Here is an 18,550-nt window from a genome sequence, read left to right as displayed (position 1 = left end):
ACTACTATTACCATTACCTCTCCATTAAAAATAGCTTGGTGACATGAATTTTAACTATACGGAGTAGTTGTTAGTGAAAAATTAGACCAAACTCATTAAATAAAAAAAATGTTAGTACTAATTTTAGTTGACTGCTAAAAAGTACTATACTCATCATGTCTCATTAAAAATGAAACGTTTTCCTTTTTGGGTTGTCGTATTAAAAATGAAATGTTTTCTATAATGGAAACAACATCATCACTATTTTTTTCCCTCTTATACTTTATTCTCACATTAATTCACAAAACAACTCTACATAAAATTCCGTGCCGAACAATAAACATTTCATATTTATTGGAACTGAGAGAGTAATTAATTTTTTGAATGTAGATAGTATATAAAAATAGGATTGACAATATATTTCTTTAAATTTGATTCTTGAATATAAGCATGTACTAGTAGTTTTTATTATAGGGAGAGGCGTATGCATCCTTAACTATAATGGTGATGCCAAGTCTTCCACACACAGTCACTATCCATCAAGTAGCAACACCATACACCCTCCGCGAGGCAGCAGCGCCACCCTGACCACCTTCTGAGCAGCCTCCTCGGCGCTGATGGTGGCGAGATTGCCAGTTAAATCTGTTCTTGCAAAGCCATGGCAGAGGCTGTTGATGATGAAATCCGTGTGCTTCTTAGCCAACACTTTCGTGTAGGCATTCAAAGCTGCTTTAGAGACTGGATAGGCCGCACCAATAAGACTCAATCACTTGTTTTCCTCCAATCTCCCCTCTTTAAAATCAATGAGGAATTCTTGCACCACCTCATCAATGCTCTCTGCTGTCAGGCCCGCCTCGTTGCTCAACACAGCTTTTGCGCGCTCGTTACGGAGGAGACATTGACGATAGTTGGTGAAGCAGATAGTTGGAGGAGGGGAATGAGGGCTTCTGTCACTCTCTTTACACCGTACAAGTTTGTCTGCATGCACTCTTCTGCATCCTCGTATGTCTGGATCATAGTTCCATCTCAGCCTTTGAGTTAGCAAAGACTTCACCAGTATTTGCTTCTACCACCTCTTCAATTTGAAGCATTGAAACATTATCCAGTCCTGCTCCTAGTATGCCTGCATTGTTCACCTGCAAAAAAATTGCTTTCAAAATGAATATGATTACATATATTGAAACAATGATACCAGAATGTCAAGCTTCCCATATTTTGTGGTGACGAATTGGGCAGCAGCAGCGATGCTTGCAGAATCGACAACATCGAGTTGAAGAAAATCCACATGATCAGAGTGGTTGAGGGATTGCAGTGCTTCAAGGCGGCCTCTCTTCTCATCCCTTGAAGTTAAAATCACCTTAATTCCTTTGGAAGCTAACTGCTTACAGACCTCCAATCCTATTCCTTTGTTCCCACCGGTAACTAATGCATACCTGCAACCTGCATCTGCCATTGATAGTGAGATTGGTTAGTTCGATGATTCTTTGCTTTTGCTCTGTGGATCCGATGAGATTTCATGATCAACATATGTAGCAAAAAGGAAATGGGTGAGGCATTGCATAGCTGACCATAACATTCAAGAGATAAGGCTAGACTATTCATAGCATAGCTCACAAATGCTAATAAGTATAGCGGGAACCAATACTATATAGTAATAGAGTAAACTATGTCGTGTTCTTGAACAGTGAACACACATGATCACTCCAAAAAATTACTATTATTATGGACCTAAACCTTTTCTTTATAATATCTCCGTATAATTATTCAACTTATTATAATTTATTGTTTAATTATTATAATTTGATTTACAATTCTATAGTGGTTAGGATTTTATTTATTTTAGTTAGGATATGATTCTCTTATGGAGAAACCGATTTATCTCTCCCTAGAAACAGATGCTTATTCACGCCAATCTCATCTCTCTAACTCTCTTTATTCATAATTTCTTTGATAGGTATTAATTCAAACTCCATCTGTCCCGATTTAAATGAGACGTTTCTATTTTGGCGCAGGAATTTAAGTAGTAGTGTTTGGTTAAATAAATTATTAATAGTAAAATAAAAGAGATAATAAAGTGAAAAAGAGAAAGAAGAATAAAGAAGAGAATGATAAAGTAAGAAAAAGAAAGAAATAATAAAATAAGAGAGATAAGAGGATAAAATAGAGAGATGAGTGAGTTAATATTTCCAAAAAAGGAAACGTATCATTTAGGCTGGGACGTGTTGGGAAATAAACACATGCAATAACTACTCCCTCCGTCCATAGTAGGAGTCACTTTGACTTTTCTACTCTCTACATTATTCTTTCTTACATTACTAATTCTCCACCTTAACTATTTATTACTCCCCCCGTCCCATAATAACTGTCACTCTTATTGTGGGCACGAGTTTTAAGAAATGTAAAGAGCTGTCACTCTTATTGTGGGCACGAGTTTTAAGAAATGTAAAGAAAAGTTGATTGAAAAAATTAGTGGAATTTGTGACTCGCTTTTTTGTATATTGGTTTTATAATAAAATGTGAGCGAAGTGAGTTAGTGAAATGTGAGACCTATTTAACATTTATGGTAAAATATGAAGTGTGACAATTATTGTGGGACGGAGGGAGTATCATTTTTATTCATAATTTCTCTAATAGGTACTTATACAACATTATTCTCTCTTATTTTAAGAATTCTCCACCGTAACTATTTATTATCGTTTTTATTCATAATTTCTCTAATAGGTACTTATACTCCATAGGTCCCTTTTACTTTATCCTATCACCTACTTTACTCTCTTTATAGTTCTTATTGTTTTTGGGTCACTCCTAAAAAATCTCAAACTAATTAGAGTTAAACATGAATTATATACAGCTTCCAACTTCCCTTACTCATCCGATATCCGACGTGGGATGAGTTACTATTGTACCCAACAATGCATAAACAGTTTAAATTGGTAGGGCCATTGGGCCCTCATGCCTTCGACAGTTACGTACTATTTTACTACAGCACTAATTAGAAGTAACAAAAGCTTTATATACATATAAGGTGTCAAACTATTATAGAAAGAGATGTAAGATATTATAAACATTGTATTAAGATTGAGCAAAAATGGTGGATACTACATTCTGCTGTGTTGTTACAAAAGAGGATTACACGCTATATTACATAAATCCAAAGTATTAACTAATTTGGGTAACTTGTACTTGATCTTTGCTTATAATGAACTTTGTTTTCCTCTAACATAAACACACCATGTATCCAAACGTAGAAAAATGGGATAAAGGAGGCGACCAAGTACATGACCGGTTGTAAGCAATTCCTGCCGCCGTGGTTTTCGCTTCAGGTACAAGTACCACTGTAGCGCATCGAATAAGCCTTTTGCGACTGCAAGCATCGCAAAGAATATTCTTAAAAAACTCCTACCACTGATCCCGAGTGATTTTCCGTTGCTAGTGATCAACCTTTTCGATGCTTCAAACATAAAAGACCAGACAATAAACGAGAAAAAAACGGCTAATCATTGTCCATCCACTGACAATGAGGAAAATTGTGGCGTGGCGATGGATGAAAAGAATGCTAAGGTGTTCGCTGATATCAAAGCATTAAAATCTTTGGGATTACTATATGCTATTATGGCATCACCAGCCTTGTGTGCTGCCGTGTCATCATGCCACACGCCACCTGGTGGGTTGACGGTGGTCTGGAATGCCACTGTTGCTATCAGCACCGCCACCACCATCGTCATTTTTGTCAACTTGGGAGGTACGATGTTAAGAGCGCAATTCTCTTAACGAAGAAATCCTGCGATTACACTCGCAACACACCAATCCGGCGCCCCGAACGTTGGGGTCGGCGGCTCAATTCGTGGCTGGCGCGGAGAACTTCCTCCGTCGGCAATCTTCAAGGTTTGATAAGGAGTATTGCACAAGTAATGTGGGCAAATTATTTCTTCATTATTTTCCAATGAATAGAAAGATAACAATCTACCCTATTTATAATATTCTAAACCCTAACTTACGGAATAAGAAACAAATATAAGAAAAGAAGATATGCAAATCCCTAATATATCTAAACTAAATAATAATAATAATAGGCTCGTAACAACTCCCCCACGGTTAAAATCCACCTTGTCCTCGAGGTGGAGACTACGAAGCAACGAAGAGTCGAACGCCGAAGCTGTGGCAAGTTATCTCCTCCTGGATCAAACGGACACGATTGTTGTTTCAATCTCCAATAACCTACTATTGTGTATTCGATGTAAACCTCCTCAACGAACTTCCTCATGATTGTAACATGAAAGGGCTTGTTATCAAGTTCCCCCATCCTCTTCACACCCATACGAGAGTATATTGACATGTCTTTCAACCCATTAATCGTACCTTCACAAGCATCATGTAGCTCATCTTTATACAGATTATGGAGCTTCTCTGGTATTGAAGGAGACCCGGGGGACCATGTATCTGCATTCACTCCCTTCACATATATCTTTGCGAGACAACCATCGAAATTTAATGCTGCAGCTTTACTTGAATCATGATGACCCTCATCCTCAACAATTTTATCCACCTCTATAGCTCGTACTTCCTCATCTACTACTTTCTTCTCGTTGAGCCGCAAGTCAACTTGAATTAACACTCGTGAATCACCTTCAACTCCCAAGGGCATCTCTTCACAAGAAACAAGCTGCGTCGTCGGGCGGATAATTGGTAGATGCGAGGAGGGAGGTGGGACAGCAACATATGCAATCGGTGGTATTGCTGAGCGTTGGAGACTTGTCGGACTGAGCAGCGGCTGCAACACAACCGTGGGCTGCTCGTGGCAGGATCGGCTTTGGGTTGTGGCTGCCGGGGAATTGCTAAACCGATTGAGGGACTCCATATGTGCAGCAACAGGTTCGTGTTGCTGCCTATAGGCGTCTTGACGCCGCTGTGCGGGCCAACAACTTGGGGGTGAGCATTGCGGTGGTGGCCAGCCGGGAGGCTGTTCGTAGCAGGTGCGAAAATGAGTAGGGTGTTGGGACCCCCGATCGAGCTCCTGTGGGTAGCGATCCGTCGGCCTTTCCCAACTAGAGCGCGGTCGCATATCCGGGCGCGAGCGATAGGGTGCAGTCGCCACGCCGAACTGCGGAAAACGGCCCCCTCGGTTGTGTAAATCGCGGGCATCATCACGCCGACGTTGGATACCCCTACCACTGTCCCGCCAGCCGTGGTTGAAGGGCCAGGGGGCATCCTCCTCGGCCGTCCACCCGTCGCGCTGGGAACGATGCCCGTCAAAGTCTGCCTCATCCGAAAAATAGGGTGGATCCGGGTAAGGGATACTCGGCGTCCCCAGCTTATCAACGCGCCTATCCATCAAATCCAACAGGAACTCCAATCTATCGAATCGAGCCATGATCTTCTCAAACCCTAGCGACAAGGGGTCGCCCGTCCACGCTGTATCGATGTAGGTGCGTGACATTATGTAGGAAGAGCTATGGCGAGAATACAGTGGCGCTGATAATGGGAAAAAATTGGATGCCGATGTCCTTCCACTTTGTAGATTACAAAAAAAAGGCTAGCTATGGTGATGGGATCGAATAATGGATTGAATAATGTGGATTTTGGTTTGGTAGGTGGAGTTGGTGGTGATGCGGAGGAAGAGTACGGGATGAAAGCACCAGTTGTTAAGAGCGCAATTCTCTTAACGAAGAAATCCTGCGATTACACTCGCAACACACCAATCCGGCGCCCCGAACGTTGGGGTCGACGGCTCAATTCGTGGCTGGCGCGGAGAACTTCCTCCGTCGGCAGTCTTCAAGGTTTGATAAGGAGTATTGCACAAGTAATGTGGGCAAATTATTTCTTCATTATTTTCCAATGAATAGAAAGATAACAATCTACCCTATTTATAATAATCTAAACCCTAACTTACGGAATAAGAAACAAACATAAGAAAAGAAGATATGCAAATCCCTAATATATCTAAACTAAATAATAATAATAATAGGCTCGTAACATACGATCAAACTCATCAATGATGATTGTTAACAAGATTCTAATGTGTTCCGAAAAGCTTCTAGTTGTGCTAGGAGGGCTGTCGTCCAAGATATCTAACGGTGTTTTACCCATAGAATTACGTATTCTCTTCTCTATTTTCTTGTTTTCCACCGAATATTTTGTAGTCTGAAATTATGATAAATAATCAATACCATCATCAATTGTACAACATGGTGTACAAAAATGATAGACATTGTGTTGGATTAACTAATCTAACTAGTTAAAATGATAGAGATGTTACGCCGGTGAGGGTGGTTGTATGTGATGAGGCATCCCAGGTTTAGGAGCAAGCTGCCTTCGGTTCCTAGTAACTTTTTTTAGGAGGTTGACTGCCAGGACTGACTCTATGCTTTGAGATTCAGTTTGTTAGTGTTGTGTTTTTTTCCATTTGTGTTGTATAGGAATAAGGAAAATTTTAAGTTGTTGCTTGCCACTTTGTTTTCGCTTTTCTTCACTTGTTTAGATGAATCATCTTTAGATCATATATTTTGTGTTCACCAATCTACAAGAGGGAAAATATATCCGCAGATAAATAATCCAACCTTTGTAGACAAAATAGTAGAGAAGTTGGTGCTCAAACTTTCCGTCTCTGGGTAAAAACGTCGATAGATAATCTGAGCAATATTAGAGAATAGGGCAGGAGTTGAATCGTTGATTATAAGTGATAATTTACCACTCTACCACTTGGTCAACTCACACCCACATATTTAGTTTTTAATATTGAGTAAGCTTTACATATTTCATTAGTTTTTTGTTGATCACGTCTTTCACCTTGTTGGGATCTTAGTGATGTAGTTCAACTAAAGTTGTCAATTGGCTCGAGTTGACTCATCCCAAGGCGGCTCAAGTCCAATATGGTTGGCCTAAGCCTGACCCGTAAGATGGGATGGGCCTGGCCTGCCCTGAATCAGAATTTATGAAACAAAACTTAGTCCAACACAATCCGCTCTAGTGTTGGGTCAAGCCCTAAAATTGTATGTCCCGATGTGGGCCTGGGGGCGGGCAGCCTGTTTGACAATTCTATGTCCAGTAGACGATGCTGACAATGCCGAAATCGTCAACTGTGTGACAATAACTTAATATTCGCATTGAATCTGCGAAATGAACTAAAGATTTAAAGACATTGATACACTATGATTTATGATTAAATTTGACCATCTGACATAATATAAAGGGTAAAATTGCTATTGTATAGTTTCTGGCTTTATTTTTTTTATCTTTATAATTTTATTTATGATATTTTTGAGTTTTAAGGGCTTTTAAACTATTTATAAATAGTGAATTTTAATCTGCTGTATTTAGTTTGAAATGAATATTATTAATACCTTTTTTGTCCTATAAAAATATGGATACTGGATATGATATAAGAATTAAGATTAAATTAATAAGGTAATAGAAAGAAGGAGAATGATATGATAAAATAAAAGATAGGCGCCGGGCCGCCGGCTGATCTAGCTACTATTATTGAGAAGAATTTTACAAATAGCGCGTTGATAGCCTAGCAGTAGTGAAGCCATTCCACGCAGTGTAGACCCGAGTTCGAGACCTGCACGTGTGTTTGCAGATTTTACATCACATCACCTATATTTAGATTTTAGGCAGTTTTTTAATGTTACTTTTTTATATTCTATTTTATGCAGATTTTACATCACATCAACCTATATATTTAGATTTTAGGCAGTTTTTTAATGTTTCTTTTTATATTCTATTTTATGCAGATTTTACATCACATCAACCTATATTTAGATTTTAGGCAGTTTTTTAATGTTACTTTTTTATTATTCTATTTTATGCAGATTTTAGGCAGCCGTTACTCCCTCCGTCCTCCAATAGGAGTTACTCTTTGATCGAGCACGAGTTTTAAAAAATGTAAAGAAAAGTTGGTTGAAAAAGTTAGTGCAACGTGGGATCCACTTTTTTTATATTGGTTTTATAATAAAATGTGAGTGAAGTGAGTTAGTGGAATGTGAGACTACTACCATTTATGGTAAAAATGAAGAGTGACTCTTAATGGAGGACGACCCAAAACGGAAAAGAGTGACTCTTAATCGGGGACGGAGGGAGTATTTTTTTATTATTCTATTTATATTTTAGATATTAGGTAGTAGTTTCAATTTATGTTAGTTAACATTAAAAACATGCCGCGAATTCAAAATATTCAATTTTCCGTCCTTTTTTTGGCGTGAATTCAAAATATTCAATTTTTCATCCGGTTTTTTAGATATTAGATGATTATGGGACTTTAAACTTTTACATTACTTTTTTAGATATATTATTTTTAATATTATTTAATTTTTAATTCGTATGCATTTATTTTATTATATAATTCACACCCCCAATTCAAAAAGTCTGGATCCGCCGCTGGAAAGCAGAGGAGAATGGTAACTAAAGTAGTGTTGGTTGATAGTGATTATTAAATTGATATAACTTTCTAAAAATGGAATGCACATATTTTCGTGGGATGGATGAAAATGTAAAGTGCATATATTTTTATGGGACGGAGGGAGGGAGTAATAAAATTTTGAGTTTAAAAAACTAGGATATCTGTGTTTTTCTTATTCATTAGATCATTTGTATGAGGCGTATCAGAAGACTGCTAAATAATGGTGTCTATTGGGCAGAGGATGCTGGTATGTAGAAAATAGTACATGCTTGGATCCAATACTAAAGACCAACTTAATACGGAGTAATATTTTGATTCTTGAACATAAGCATGTAATAGTAGTTTTTATTACAGGGAGAGGCATTTGCATCCTTTACTATAATGGTGATGCCAAGTCTTCCACACACACACACCACAGTCACTGTCCATCAAGTAGCAACACCATACACATCCTCGTCATAAAAGAAGGCGCCCGATGGCCCACCACGAGGCAGCAGCGCCACCTTAACCACCCTCTGAGCAGCATCCTCGGCGCTGATGGCGCCGAGATTGCCGGTTAAATCCGTTCTTGCAAAGCCAGGGCAGAGGCTGTTGATGATGAAATCCGTGTGCTTCTTAGCCAACACTTTCGTATATCCATTTAAAGCCGCTTTAGACACTTTATACGCCGCACCATGACTCGGCCACTTGCTCTCCTCCAATCTCCCCTCTTTGAAGTCGCTGAGGAACTCTCGCACCACCTCATCCACGCTCTCTTCCGTCAGGCCCGCCTCGTTGCCCAGCACGGCTTTTGCGCGCTCGTTCTGCAAGAGGCGAAGGTGGCCTAAGATGGAGGAGACATTGACGATAGTTGGTGAAGCAGATAGTTTGAGGAGAGGAATGAGGGCTTCTGTCACTCTCTTTACACCGTAGTAGTTTGTTTTTATGCACTTTTCTCCAGCCTCGTATGTCTGAATCATAGTTCCTTTTGCTTTCAGCTGCGGTGGAGTCTCAACCTCTGAGTTAGCAAAGACTGTAGCAGTATTTGCTTCTACTAGCTCTTGAAGAATTGAAACATCTCCCTCCACTCCTGCTCCTATTATTCCTGCATTATTCACCTGCACAAAAATTGCTTTCAAAATGAATATGAAGATATATGGTGTTAATTTATTGATAGTACAATGATACCAGAATGTCAAGCCTCCCATATTTTGTGGTGACGAATTGGGCAGCAGCAGCGATGCTTGCAGTGTCGACAACATTGAGTTGAAGAAAATCCACATGGCCGGAGTGGTTGAGGGTTTGCAGTGCTTCAAGGCCTCTCTTCTCATCCCTTGAAGTTAAAATCACCTTAATTTCTTTGGAAGCTAACTGCTTACAGATCTCCAATCCGATTCCTTTGTTCCCACCGGTAACTAATGCATACCTGCAACCTGCATCTGCCATTGATAGTGAGATTAGTTAGTTCGATGAGATTTTGCTTTTGCTTTGTGGCTCTGATGAGATTTCAGAAACATACTATATATGTAGCAAAGGAATTCGGGTGAGGCAATAATTTTAGATAAGGCCCCCAGCCTATTCATATCTATCAAAAACTCATAATTTTAGACAGAACCTGTTACCTATATCTGATAGGAACATATAGTAGCAGTACTATGAAATTGTAGCCATGTAAATAATTTCTTCAATAATGTTGGAGACAGAGGAGATTATCGACGCAGTGCTCCACAGGCCCCCACCATGTACAGTTGGGATTTAATTATTTTTTTTAAAAATTCGGAAATTTTGAAAAAAAAATTAAATAAAAAATCAATAAAAAAATTTCCAATTCCCAAAATGTTACTACCATTTTCTATTACACTTGTACTGTGTGCGTGTTTGTTAACATATGATGCAATGATTCATCGACAAACATAACAGTCAAAATTGTTTATCAATATAAAACACAACCATAAAAAAAGTGAAAAAAAAATCAGACTTGAGGGAAAAGAAATGTTTTCGCTTTCTGCCATGCAGAAATCGCTGATATCTTGAGTTTTACCCGTCGGAATTCGGTCCCGTTTGTTTCATCGGATTCCTCGTGTCTTTTTCTTTGAGTCTACCGTTTCCCTTTTCTGTTTTGATTAGGTTTAGAGTTGTTCTCGTCGGTTTTAGGTTTCTCGTCGGTTTTAGGTTTCATCTTCGTTCTGGTCGCCGGGCAGCCTTTCCGGCGAGGGGTCGTCGTGGTTGAGTAGGGGAGGTCTTCCTGGTTCGGGTGGTGACCGGGGTTTAGGCGGCGGAGGCCTGTGGCGGCGGTAGTGGCCGGCGGCGCAATCTAGGGTTTTTCTAGGATTTTCGTTTTTTCTCTTTCGTTGGTCGCCGGACCTGGTTTGTCCGACCAGACCCGGTTGTTCTTGGTCAAGTCGGAGTTTTTGGGAGTCTGGTTTTCGGACGAGGTCGGAGCTCAAGGGTGGGGCGGCGGCTGGGGTGGTGTGGCGGCTTGCCCTTTTTTCTTTAGGGCTCCTCCATGGCGGAACCGCTTGGTCGAGAGGCTGAACGCAGCGACGTGCTGGCGGTGAGGAATGAGCGACCAGCACGGCTGAATTGTGGTGGTGAAGGGATTGACGGCGATACGCCGTCCCGGACTGAGGGAGCGCTGGAAGATTGCGATGGCACGGTGCTTACTTTGACGCACCTCTCCCGCGAACCGCCGGCTGCTTCGCCGGAATCCATGGAGAAAGATGAGATAAGGGCTGGTACTGAACGTCATGACAGCTCGGGGAATTTGGAGGTATCAGAAATAATAACCTTACGTAATACTATTATTCCTCATGAAATACATGCTTCATTTGACTTGGAGGAGTCACGTGCACTACAAACTGAAGATGTGAAATTTGCGAACTTCGAGATCAGCCGTGCTAGAACAACCGTGGCGGGATCGGGCTCAATTGAAAGACATTTTGGCACGTGGAAAAAAATTGAACTAGTTCTTTCATCCATTCCGGTGGCTAAAATCGTACCCACATCTAGACCGGCTTCTAAACTTAAGGTACGTGATTTCCGCAAAATCCACACCCAAGAAAGCCTAAATACCAACAAATCTTCCAACCAAGCTGCACCCAAACCATGGAAAACCATAATCAACCCCAAAAATACCCACCTCTTTTTACCTTCTTCCGAACCTTCACCTACAAAACAACCCATGTCCAATCCTAATTCCACCCGGTCCTCTAGGCCATCCAAAAACACCCGAACTCTCAAACCCCCATCACATAGCCAAAAACCCAAAAAGAATGATAATCTTCTCACACCCTCCCCGGAATGGATGGCGATGATGGATCGCAACGTCATACAGGAACCTAGCCAAGAAGGCCCTTCCCATACTTCGCAGAGGTCCGAGAATGATAAGACAAATCCTTGGGTAAAGGGAAATAAGACCATGGCGGATATGCTTAAGGAGGGTCAGCCAAAGCCATCGAATGTACCATTCATCTTGGACCCCAATAAAGTGAAGCAAAGGGGCACGACGACCCAGCACGACGGTATCCCTTGCCTTGATCTTCCTGACACTGATAATAACGAGCTTGCAGGTCGCATGGGGCTCGCCCTGATTGGAAAGTTCTCACACTCCATCCCAACCCCCCACTCGATTCGCAAGGCCCTTACGAATTTCAAACTGAAAGGTATGCTAAATTGGAACTTCATCAATGCTAAGCATATCCTCATTACCCTTTCTGAGATTGATGATTATGTGAAAATTTTAAGTGGTGCTAATAACAACAATACTTGGTTTATTGATCATCATCCGATGAGAATGTTTAAGTGGACTGCTGATTTTGATTTGTATTTTGAGACTCCGATTGCTGTTGTTTGGTGCAATTTGCATGCATTACCCATTCATCTATTTGAGGAATCTATGTTGTTTTCCATTAGTAAATTGTTTGGTGAACCTATTCAGATTGATCATGACACTATCACACGTGCACGCTTGTCATATGCACGCATTTGCATTGAAATAGATATCTCAAAGCCTGTGCCAGAAAAATACATGCTTTGACTTGGCGGAAAAGATGTGACTTTGCTGGTGAGATGGGATAAGATCCCACACTACTGTTCAGCCTGCAAACATGTGGGCCAGTCAGAGGACCACTGTTATGCACTTGGAAAGAGACCGGCCCCACCGAAGAAAAACTTCTCCAGACCGGCACAACAGAAGCAGAATGAGATGAGAGGAGAGCAAGGAGATCAGCCCCGGGGAGAGCAACCAAATGCGTAGACAGAGACAAAATTAGGTTGGAACCGTGTGGGTAAGAACGACAATATTGTGAGGGACTCAGTGGCGATGGGACAGAACAAGGGAGGTCAGGCAGCAAGGTATGAATACTGAGTGGTAGCAAACCGAAATGACAACCCTAGTACCAGCATACAAGTTCGAAAGCCTCTTTTTGTTCCGAACTCGGGCATGCTTGACCAACCCACTTCGGGAAAGGGCAAGGAAAAGAAGAAGAGAAGCCCAGAAAGTAGAGCGAGATATAGAGAGAAAAGAAGGTCGAGGAGGCTAGAGGAGACTGAGGGTCGAGTCATGTCAGAGACCGAGGGATCAGAGTTTGGGACTGACGACGGGGGTGAATCAGGGAACAGACCGAGATCACTTTCACCTATCGTTAGGGAGAACCGTGTCCCTATCTTGGAGGATGATGATCTCGAGACAGAGACGTCCATGGCCTTGGTCCTGCACGACGGGACTGCAGACGCTCAGATTATTCATGAGGCTAGAAGGGCAAAGGGTGTAAGGAATGAGGCTGCCAGAAATGGGAGCCTGCCGTTGGAGATCGCCAGTGATGGGGATCGACGACTTGAGATCAAAGCACCAACGAAGAAGGCGAGGGTTTCTACCTCGCGCATAAACTGATTTGTTTTCTCATGACGAGCCAGTTCCTAGTGTGGAACGCGCAGGGTGTGGCGAATGCCCGCACCAAGAGGCATCTGAGATATCTGATTCGGGAACACAAGATTTTGTTTGCAGCAGTGATTGAACCACAGAGGACACCGCCAGCTCTAGGAAGGAACTTTCATGGCCTTCGGTTTGTGGGATCTAATGAAAGTGGTCACATTTGGATACTTGCTCATGATGATTGGACAGTGGAAGTGGTTGATAACTCTAGACAGGCTCTACACGTTAAGGTCTCTGCCGCAGTTTTACCATTTCCGATCTACATCACCATTGTCTATGGGCGGCATACGAGAGAGACGAGACAGGAACTGTGGGAAAAGTTAGGAGACATCTCGCTGACTATTGAGGGCAGGCCGTGGCTAGTGGGAGGAGACTTCAACATGTTCCTGACCAATGAAGAGAGGCAGGGGAGTGACACAGACAGACACAGAGATATGATGGATTTTGCCAATGCTATTGCCGAATGTCAGCTGATTGACCTGGGTTTTGATGGCCCGATCTTCACGTGGCACAGAGGGGGACTTTGGGAGCGGTTGGACCGCATATTGATTGGAGAGCTTTGGACATCTGTTTTTGCCACGACGCGAGTGACACATCTGACGAGATTTAGCTCTGATCATGCACCACTTTTGGTGAGAAGTCAGTTCTCTGTCCAGACCACGAGACCGGCCTTCAGATTTCAGAATATGTGGGTGAAACATGAGACGTTTAGGGACGAGATTGCTAGAGTGTGGGAAGCAGACACGGGGTATAATGGAATGGTGAACCTCCAGCTCAAGCTCATCAGGACCAAGAAGTTCTTAAAGGTCTGGAACATAGAGGTATTTGGCAACATCATCAAGAACCTAAAGAATGCAGGGCAGGCAGTTCTTGAGGCACAGATTTTATATGATACTGACCCGACCCCAGCACATAGAGCCGAATTTAGTAGAGTGTCTGCAGAGCTCATAATCACAGCCAAAATGGAGGAAGAATTTTGGAGACAAAAGGCGGCGATTAGGTGGGCTAGTGATGGAGAAAGAAACTCCAAATTCTTTAATGGCTGGGTCAGACAGAAGAGAGTTAAGTCGAGGATACATACGGTTGATTTTGAGGGGCATGCACTGACAACAGAGACCGAGATCAGGGAATCGACGACAGCCTTCTTTCAGCAGCTTCTGACATCGGATGTTGGGGAACTTGCAGAGCCTGACTTATCTCTTATCCATACACTCCCAGTCTCAGTTGATCAGGAGGCTTTGTGTTAGGCGCCGCAGGATAAGGAGGTTAGAGATGCAGTTTTTGGGATCAGTGGTGATAGTGTGTCCGGGCCGGATGGGTTCACTTCGTTGTTTTTTCAGCACTGCTGGGACACTGTGGGGAATGATGTGATTGCTGCTGTTGGAGACTTCTTCAGTGGGGCTTTTATGCCCCGAAGTTTCACGGCGACCATGATCATTCTCATCCCGAAGAAGCCTAACCCGGTCACGTGGGGAGATTATAGACCGATCAGCCTTTGCAATGTTACGAACAAGATCATCACAAAGATCCTTGCTTCGAGACTTGCATCTTTACTTCTCCTTGTCATTGCACCGAATCAGAGTGGGTTCATCAAGGGCCGCCTGCTTAGTGGCAATGCTCTTCTAGCCCAAGAATTGATACATGACCTGGGGAAAGAACTTTCAAGTAGAGGGAGATCGCCCAATCTGGCCCTCAAGCTGGATATGGCAAAGGCGTATGATAGAGTCCAGTGGCCGTTTTTACTCAAGGTTTTGGAAATGATGGGATTTTCACCAGCTTGGGTGGGTATGATTAGTAGATGCATCTCTTCATGCTGGTTCTCTGTCTTGGTGAATGGTGGTCCGGCAGGTTTTTTTCAATCCTCCAGGGGGCTGAGACAAGGGGACCCCCTATCGCCTTCCCTCTTTGTTTTGGCAGCAGATTACCTTTCGAGATGTCTTGATAGACTGATCAAGGGGGATAGAGAGATGGTCTACAGATGCCGGAAAAAGGCTCCCGTTATTACTCATCTTTCCTACGCGGATGATATCATCATATTCTCTAGGGCGCATAGGGAGGCAGTGGGAAGGTTGGTTGGATGCCTAGATCACTACATTGCTGTTTCTGGTCAGAAGGTGAATAATGGAAAGACACACTTCTATCTGGCGACTGAGCACATGGAGTTCGCTAGCAGTGTTGAGGAGGTGGGAGGATTTCAGAGAGGGGTGATGCCTTTCACATATCTTGGGGTCCCGATCTTTAGAGGAGCGAGGAAGGCAGATCACCTCTTGCCCCTTAGGCAGAAACTCATGGACAGGATACACAGTTGGTCCCATCGTCACCTTGCCTTTGGGGGTCGTCTAGCTTTGATTAAGAGCACCCTTGCCGCCATCCCGCTTCATATTTTACAGGTCATGAACCCTCTGCTTGGCTTTCTGGACGAGTTGGAGCAGATACTGGCTAGATACTTTTGGGGCACAGTTGGGGAGAAGAGGAAGCTGCACTGGATTTCTTGGAGACAGATCTGCTTGCCTTTTGATGAGGGTGGCTTGGGCATTCGCCGCTTCAGGGAAGTGGCAGTGGCTTTTGGCTTCAAGCTGTAGTGGAGACTTCTGGCACAGGATTCTCTCTAGGCTCAGTTCATGATCCAGAAGTACAGTATCCTCCCCTGTCATCAGCATACCTCCTCTTGTGGGTCACATGATAGTCCTACTTGGCGTCGTTTGCGTCGTATTTGGTCATACATGCATGATTATATTCGTTGGTCCTTGGGTGAGGGGAAGATCAGCTTCTGGGATGATGTCTGGCTTGGGGCTAACCCCATCCGGAGTCTGTGTGTCCCGGGAAATGATCCTCCTCAATCTCAGGCCGTTGTATCATATTGGCATGAGCATGCATGGGATGAGGATATGCTGCAGAGTTTATCTTTCAGGTTTGGCGTACCTCCAGATGTGATAGACCAGATCAGAGCCACGCCGATTGAGTTGGGGGCGAAGGATGTGAGGCGATGGAGTCTGACTAGCCATGGCGAGTTCTCTGTAACCTCAGCCTGGGAGAGCATTCGGACTAGACTGCCAAAGAAGGAGATTTTTTGGCTTATCTGGAACCAAGGGTTGACCCCTGCCATCTCTGTGTTCATTTGGAGGTTGTTATTTGGTAGGTTGCCGGTGGATGAGAAGCTGCAGAGGAGGGGGTTTGAGTTAGCGTCTAGGTGTCAGTGTTGTCGGTCTCCTTCAGTCGAGTCTCTTAGCCATGTCTTTTTCTTGAGTCAGTCGGCGTTTTCTGCATGGGAGTATTTTGATGCCTGGTTTCCTTCCTCGCACACACCGATTCACACGAGCACTGATTTTGCACTTAGACTAGGTCACTGGCGGAGGTCCTCTTTCCAGAGGGCTCCCGCCTTACATATTAGTTTTCTTGTACCCTGTTTGATTGCTTGGTTTCTTTGGACGGAGAGGAACGACTGCAAGCATGGCGGTCGTCCTTTTCGTCACTCTCATGTTATTTGGCAGGTCACTCACCACCTGCACGTGCTTGTCTTGGCTGGCAAGATCACCTCGACCCACTGGAGGGGATGTTCGCCGTTGGTTGATTTCATGCCTTTCTCCCCCAGACAGCGTGTTCTGCGGTCACTCATGGTCCTATGGCATCCCCCTAATGCCCCTTGGGTAAAGCTAAACACTGACGGTGCCTTCTCTACATCGACAATGGAGGCGGGGGAGGGAGGAGTGGTTCGAGGCCCTGATGGAGGACTTCTGCGTGCCTTCTGTGCTCCAATAGCTGTATCATTGAGCTTTGAGGCGGAGCTGTTGGCTCTGATTCGGGGGTTCGAGATGGCTATGGAGCTTTCGACACACATCTGGATTGAGCTTGACTCAGCGGCTCTGGTTACCTTGTTGTCATCTGGACAGCTTGACGCTGCGGATTTCAGACATCACATGGCTTTGATCCGGAGTATGACTGCTCAGCGGCATGTTCGGTTCTCACACATCTACAGAGAAGGGAACCGAGCTGCTGACTTTCTTGCAGGTAGGGGGGTTCAGACCCCTGCCTTTACTTATTATGATCCAACCTCTGCGCCTCGGTTTCTGCAGGTGCTGGTTAGGATGGACTAGCTGGGATATCCTAACTTCCGTTTCCGACGTAGAGATGTCGGTTGACCCAACTTCTTTGGTGGTTAGTTTTGATAATTTTTCGTTTCTCACTCATAGGTATTTAGTCAGCTTTTTCCACTTGATAGCACAGATGATCCCGACTTGTGGGACCTCTATTTGGCTTCTTCATGTTCTTGCTTAGATCCTAGTCACTTTTGGGCTAAGATCATATTGTTAGAACATTTTATTTTGATATTATTTACGGGTTAGAGGTCTGCCTAAACCTCCCGCCCACAAAGAGCGTTTTTGTTATAAAAAAAAACATAACAGTCAAAAATCAGGCGAGTAAATCTAAATGCATGCTTCACATAAATAAAAATATTAATCATACTTTTATTATAGAGAGAATCAATTTTTTAATTCTTAAATTTTGTTATAATATAATCTGGGGGTCTTATTTTTTAAAAAATATCGTCATGGCTCTGAATTTTGAATCAATATATAGTATTAAAGGAAGAATTTTCGCACTTTTTAGACTTTTTTTGGACCAAAATATCATTTCAGCCCTAAGGGTTTAATTTTTTCTCGTAAAATTGTAGAAATGGAATTGAAATAGAAATAATATATCTCATTCCCCATTCTGTTCTATCATTTCAAAAAGGACCTTAGGCCATGTTTAGTTGGTGGGAAAGTAAAGTTGACAAGGAAAATGATTCATGAGAAAATGAATCCCGGGAATATGATTCCTAATAACTTTACTTTCCCGTGTTTGGAAAATATCAAGATTTGAAAGTATATATTTGATTTAAACACTAAACTAAAATATACTTATCATTTTTTATTTATAAAAAATAATAATACATATTATTTAATAAATTATTAATTACAAATGATAATAGTTATATTATTTTATTTATTATTACGATGGATAGTTTAAATATGGATTATACATCATAATATATAATAATATAATAACAAATAAGATTATTATTATTATTATTATTATTATTATTATTATTTACTAAATTTTTAATCGAATAAATTTTATAATTTAAAATTTCACTACAATTTTATTGTTAATTACTAATTTATAAAGTAATAATCATTATATATTTATAATTATATTTAATTATTTAATAAATTATTATTATAAAAAATAAATATAAATATTAATAATATAGTTATAAT

The 18,550-nt window shown here is 42.1% G+C and overlaps 2 protein-coding genes and 1 pseudogene across 2 annotated transcripts; 1 reads left to right on the top strand and 2 right to left on the bottom strand.

The window, feature by feature from the left end:
* Positions 1-356: 356 nt before the first annotated feature.
* On the bottom strand, positions 357-1,513 carry LOC121764656 (annotated as a pseudogene).
* Positions 1,514-8,627: 7,114 nt separating this feature from the next.
* LOC121764654 ((-)-isopiperitenone reductase-like) lies at positions 8,628-9,840 on the bottom strand. Its single transcript, XM_042160675.1, has 2 exons — positions 9,545-9,840; positions 8,628-9,474 (listed from the first exon to the last, which is right to left on the bottom strand). The coding sequence occupies exons 1-2, from the start codon at positions 9,800-9,802 to the stop codon at positions 8,806-8,808; spliced, it is 927 nt and encodes a 308-aa protein (XP_042016609.1). The 5' UTR covers positions 9,803-9,840; the 3' UTR covers positions 8,628-8,805.
* A 6,172-nt stretch (positions 9,841-16,012) lies between these two features.
* On the top strand, positions 16,013-17,383 carry LOC121764049. The gene is made up of 2 exons (XM_042160138.1): positions 16,013-16,522; positions 16,781-17,383. Exons 1-2 carry the CDS (start codon positions 16,013-16,015, stop codon positions 17,381-17,383), a joined length of 1,113 nt encoding a protein of 370 aa, XP_042016072.1.
* Positions 17,384-18,550: the final 1,167 nt, after the last annotated feature.

This window comes from Salvia splendens, chromosome 14, assembly GCF_004379255.2.
Source record: "Salvia splendens isolate huo1 chromosome 14, SspV2, whole genome shotgun sequence".
Taxonomy (NCBI): Eukaryota; Viridiplantae; Streptophyta; class Magnoliopsida; order Lamiales; family Lamiaceae; genus Salvia; species Salvia splendens.
The sequence above is the reverse complement of the archived record's forward strand: the minus strand, read 5'-3'. Positions and strand labels throughout refer to the sequence as shown.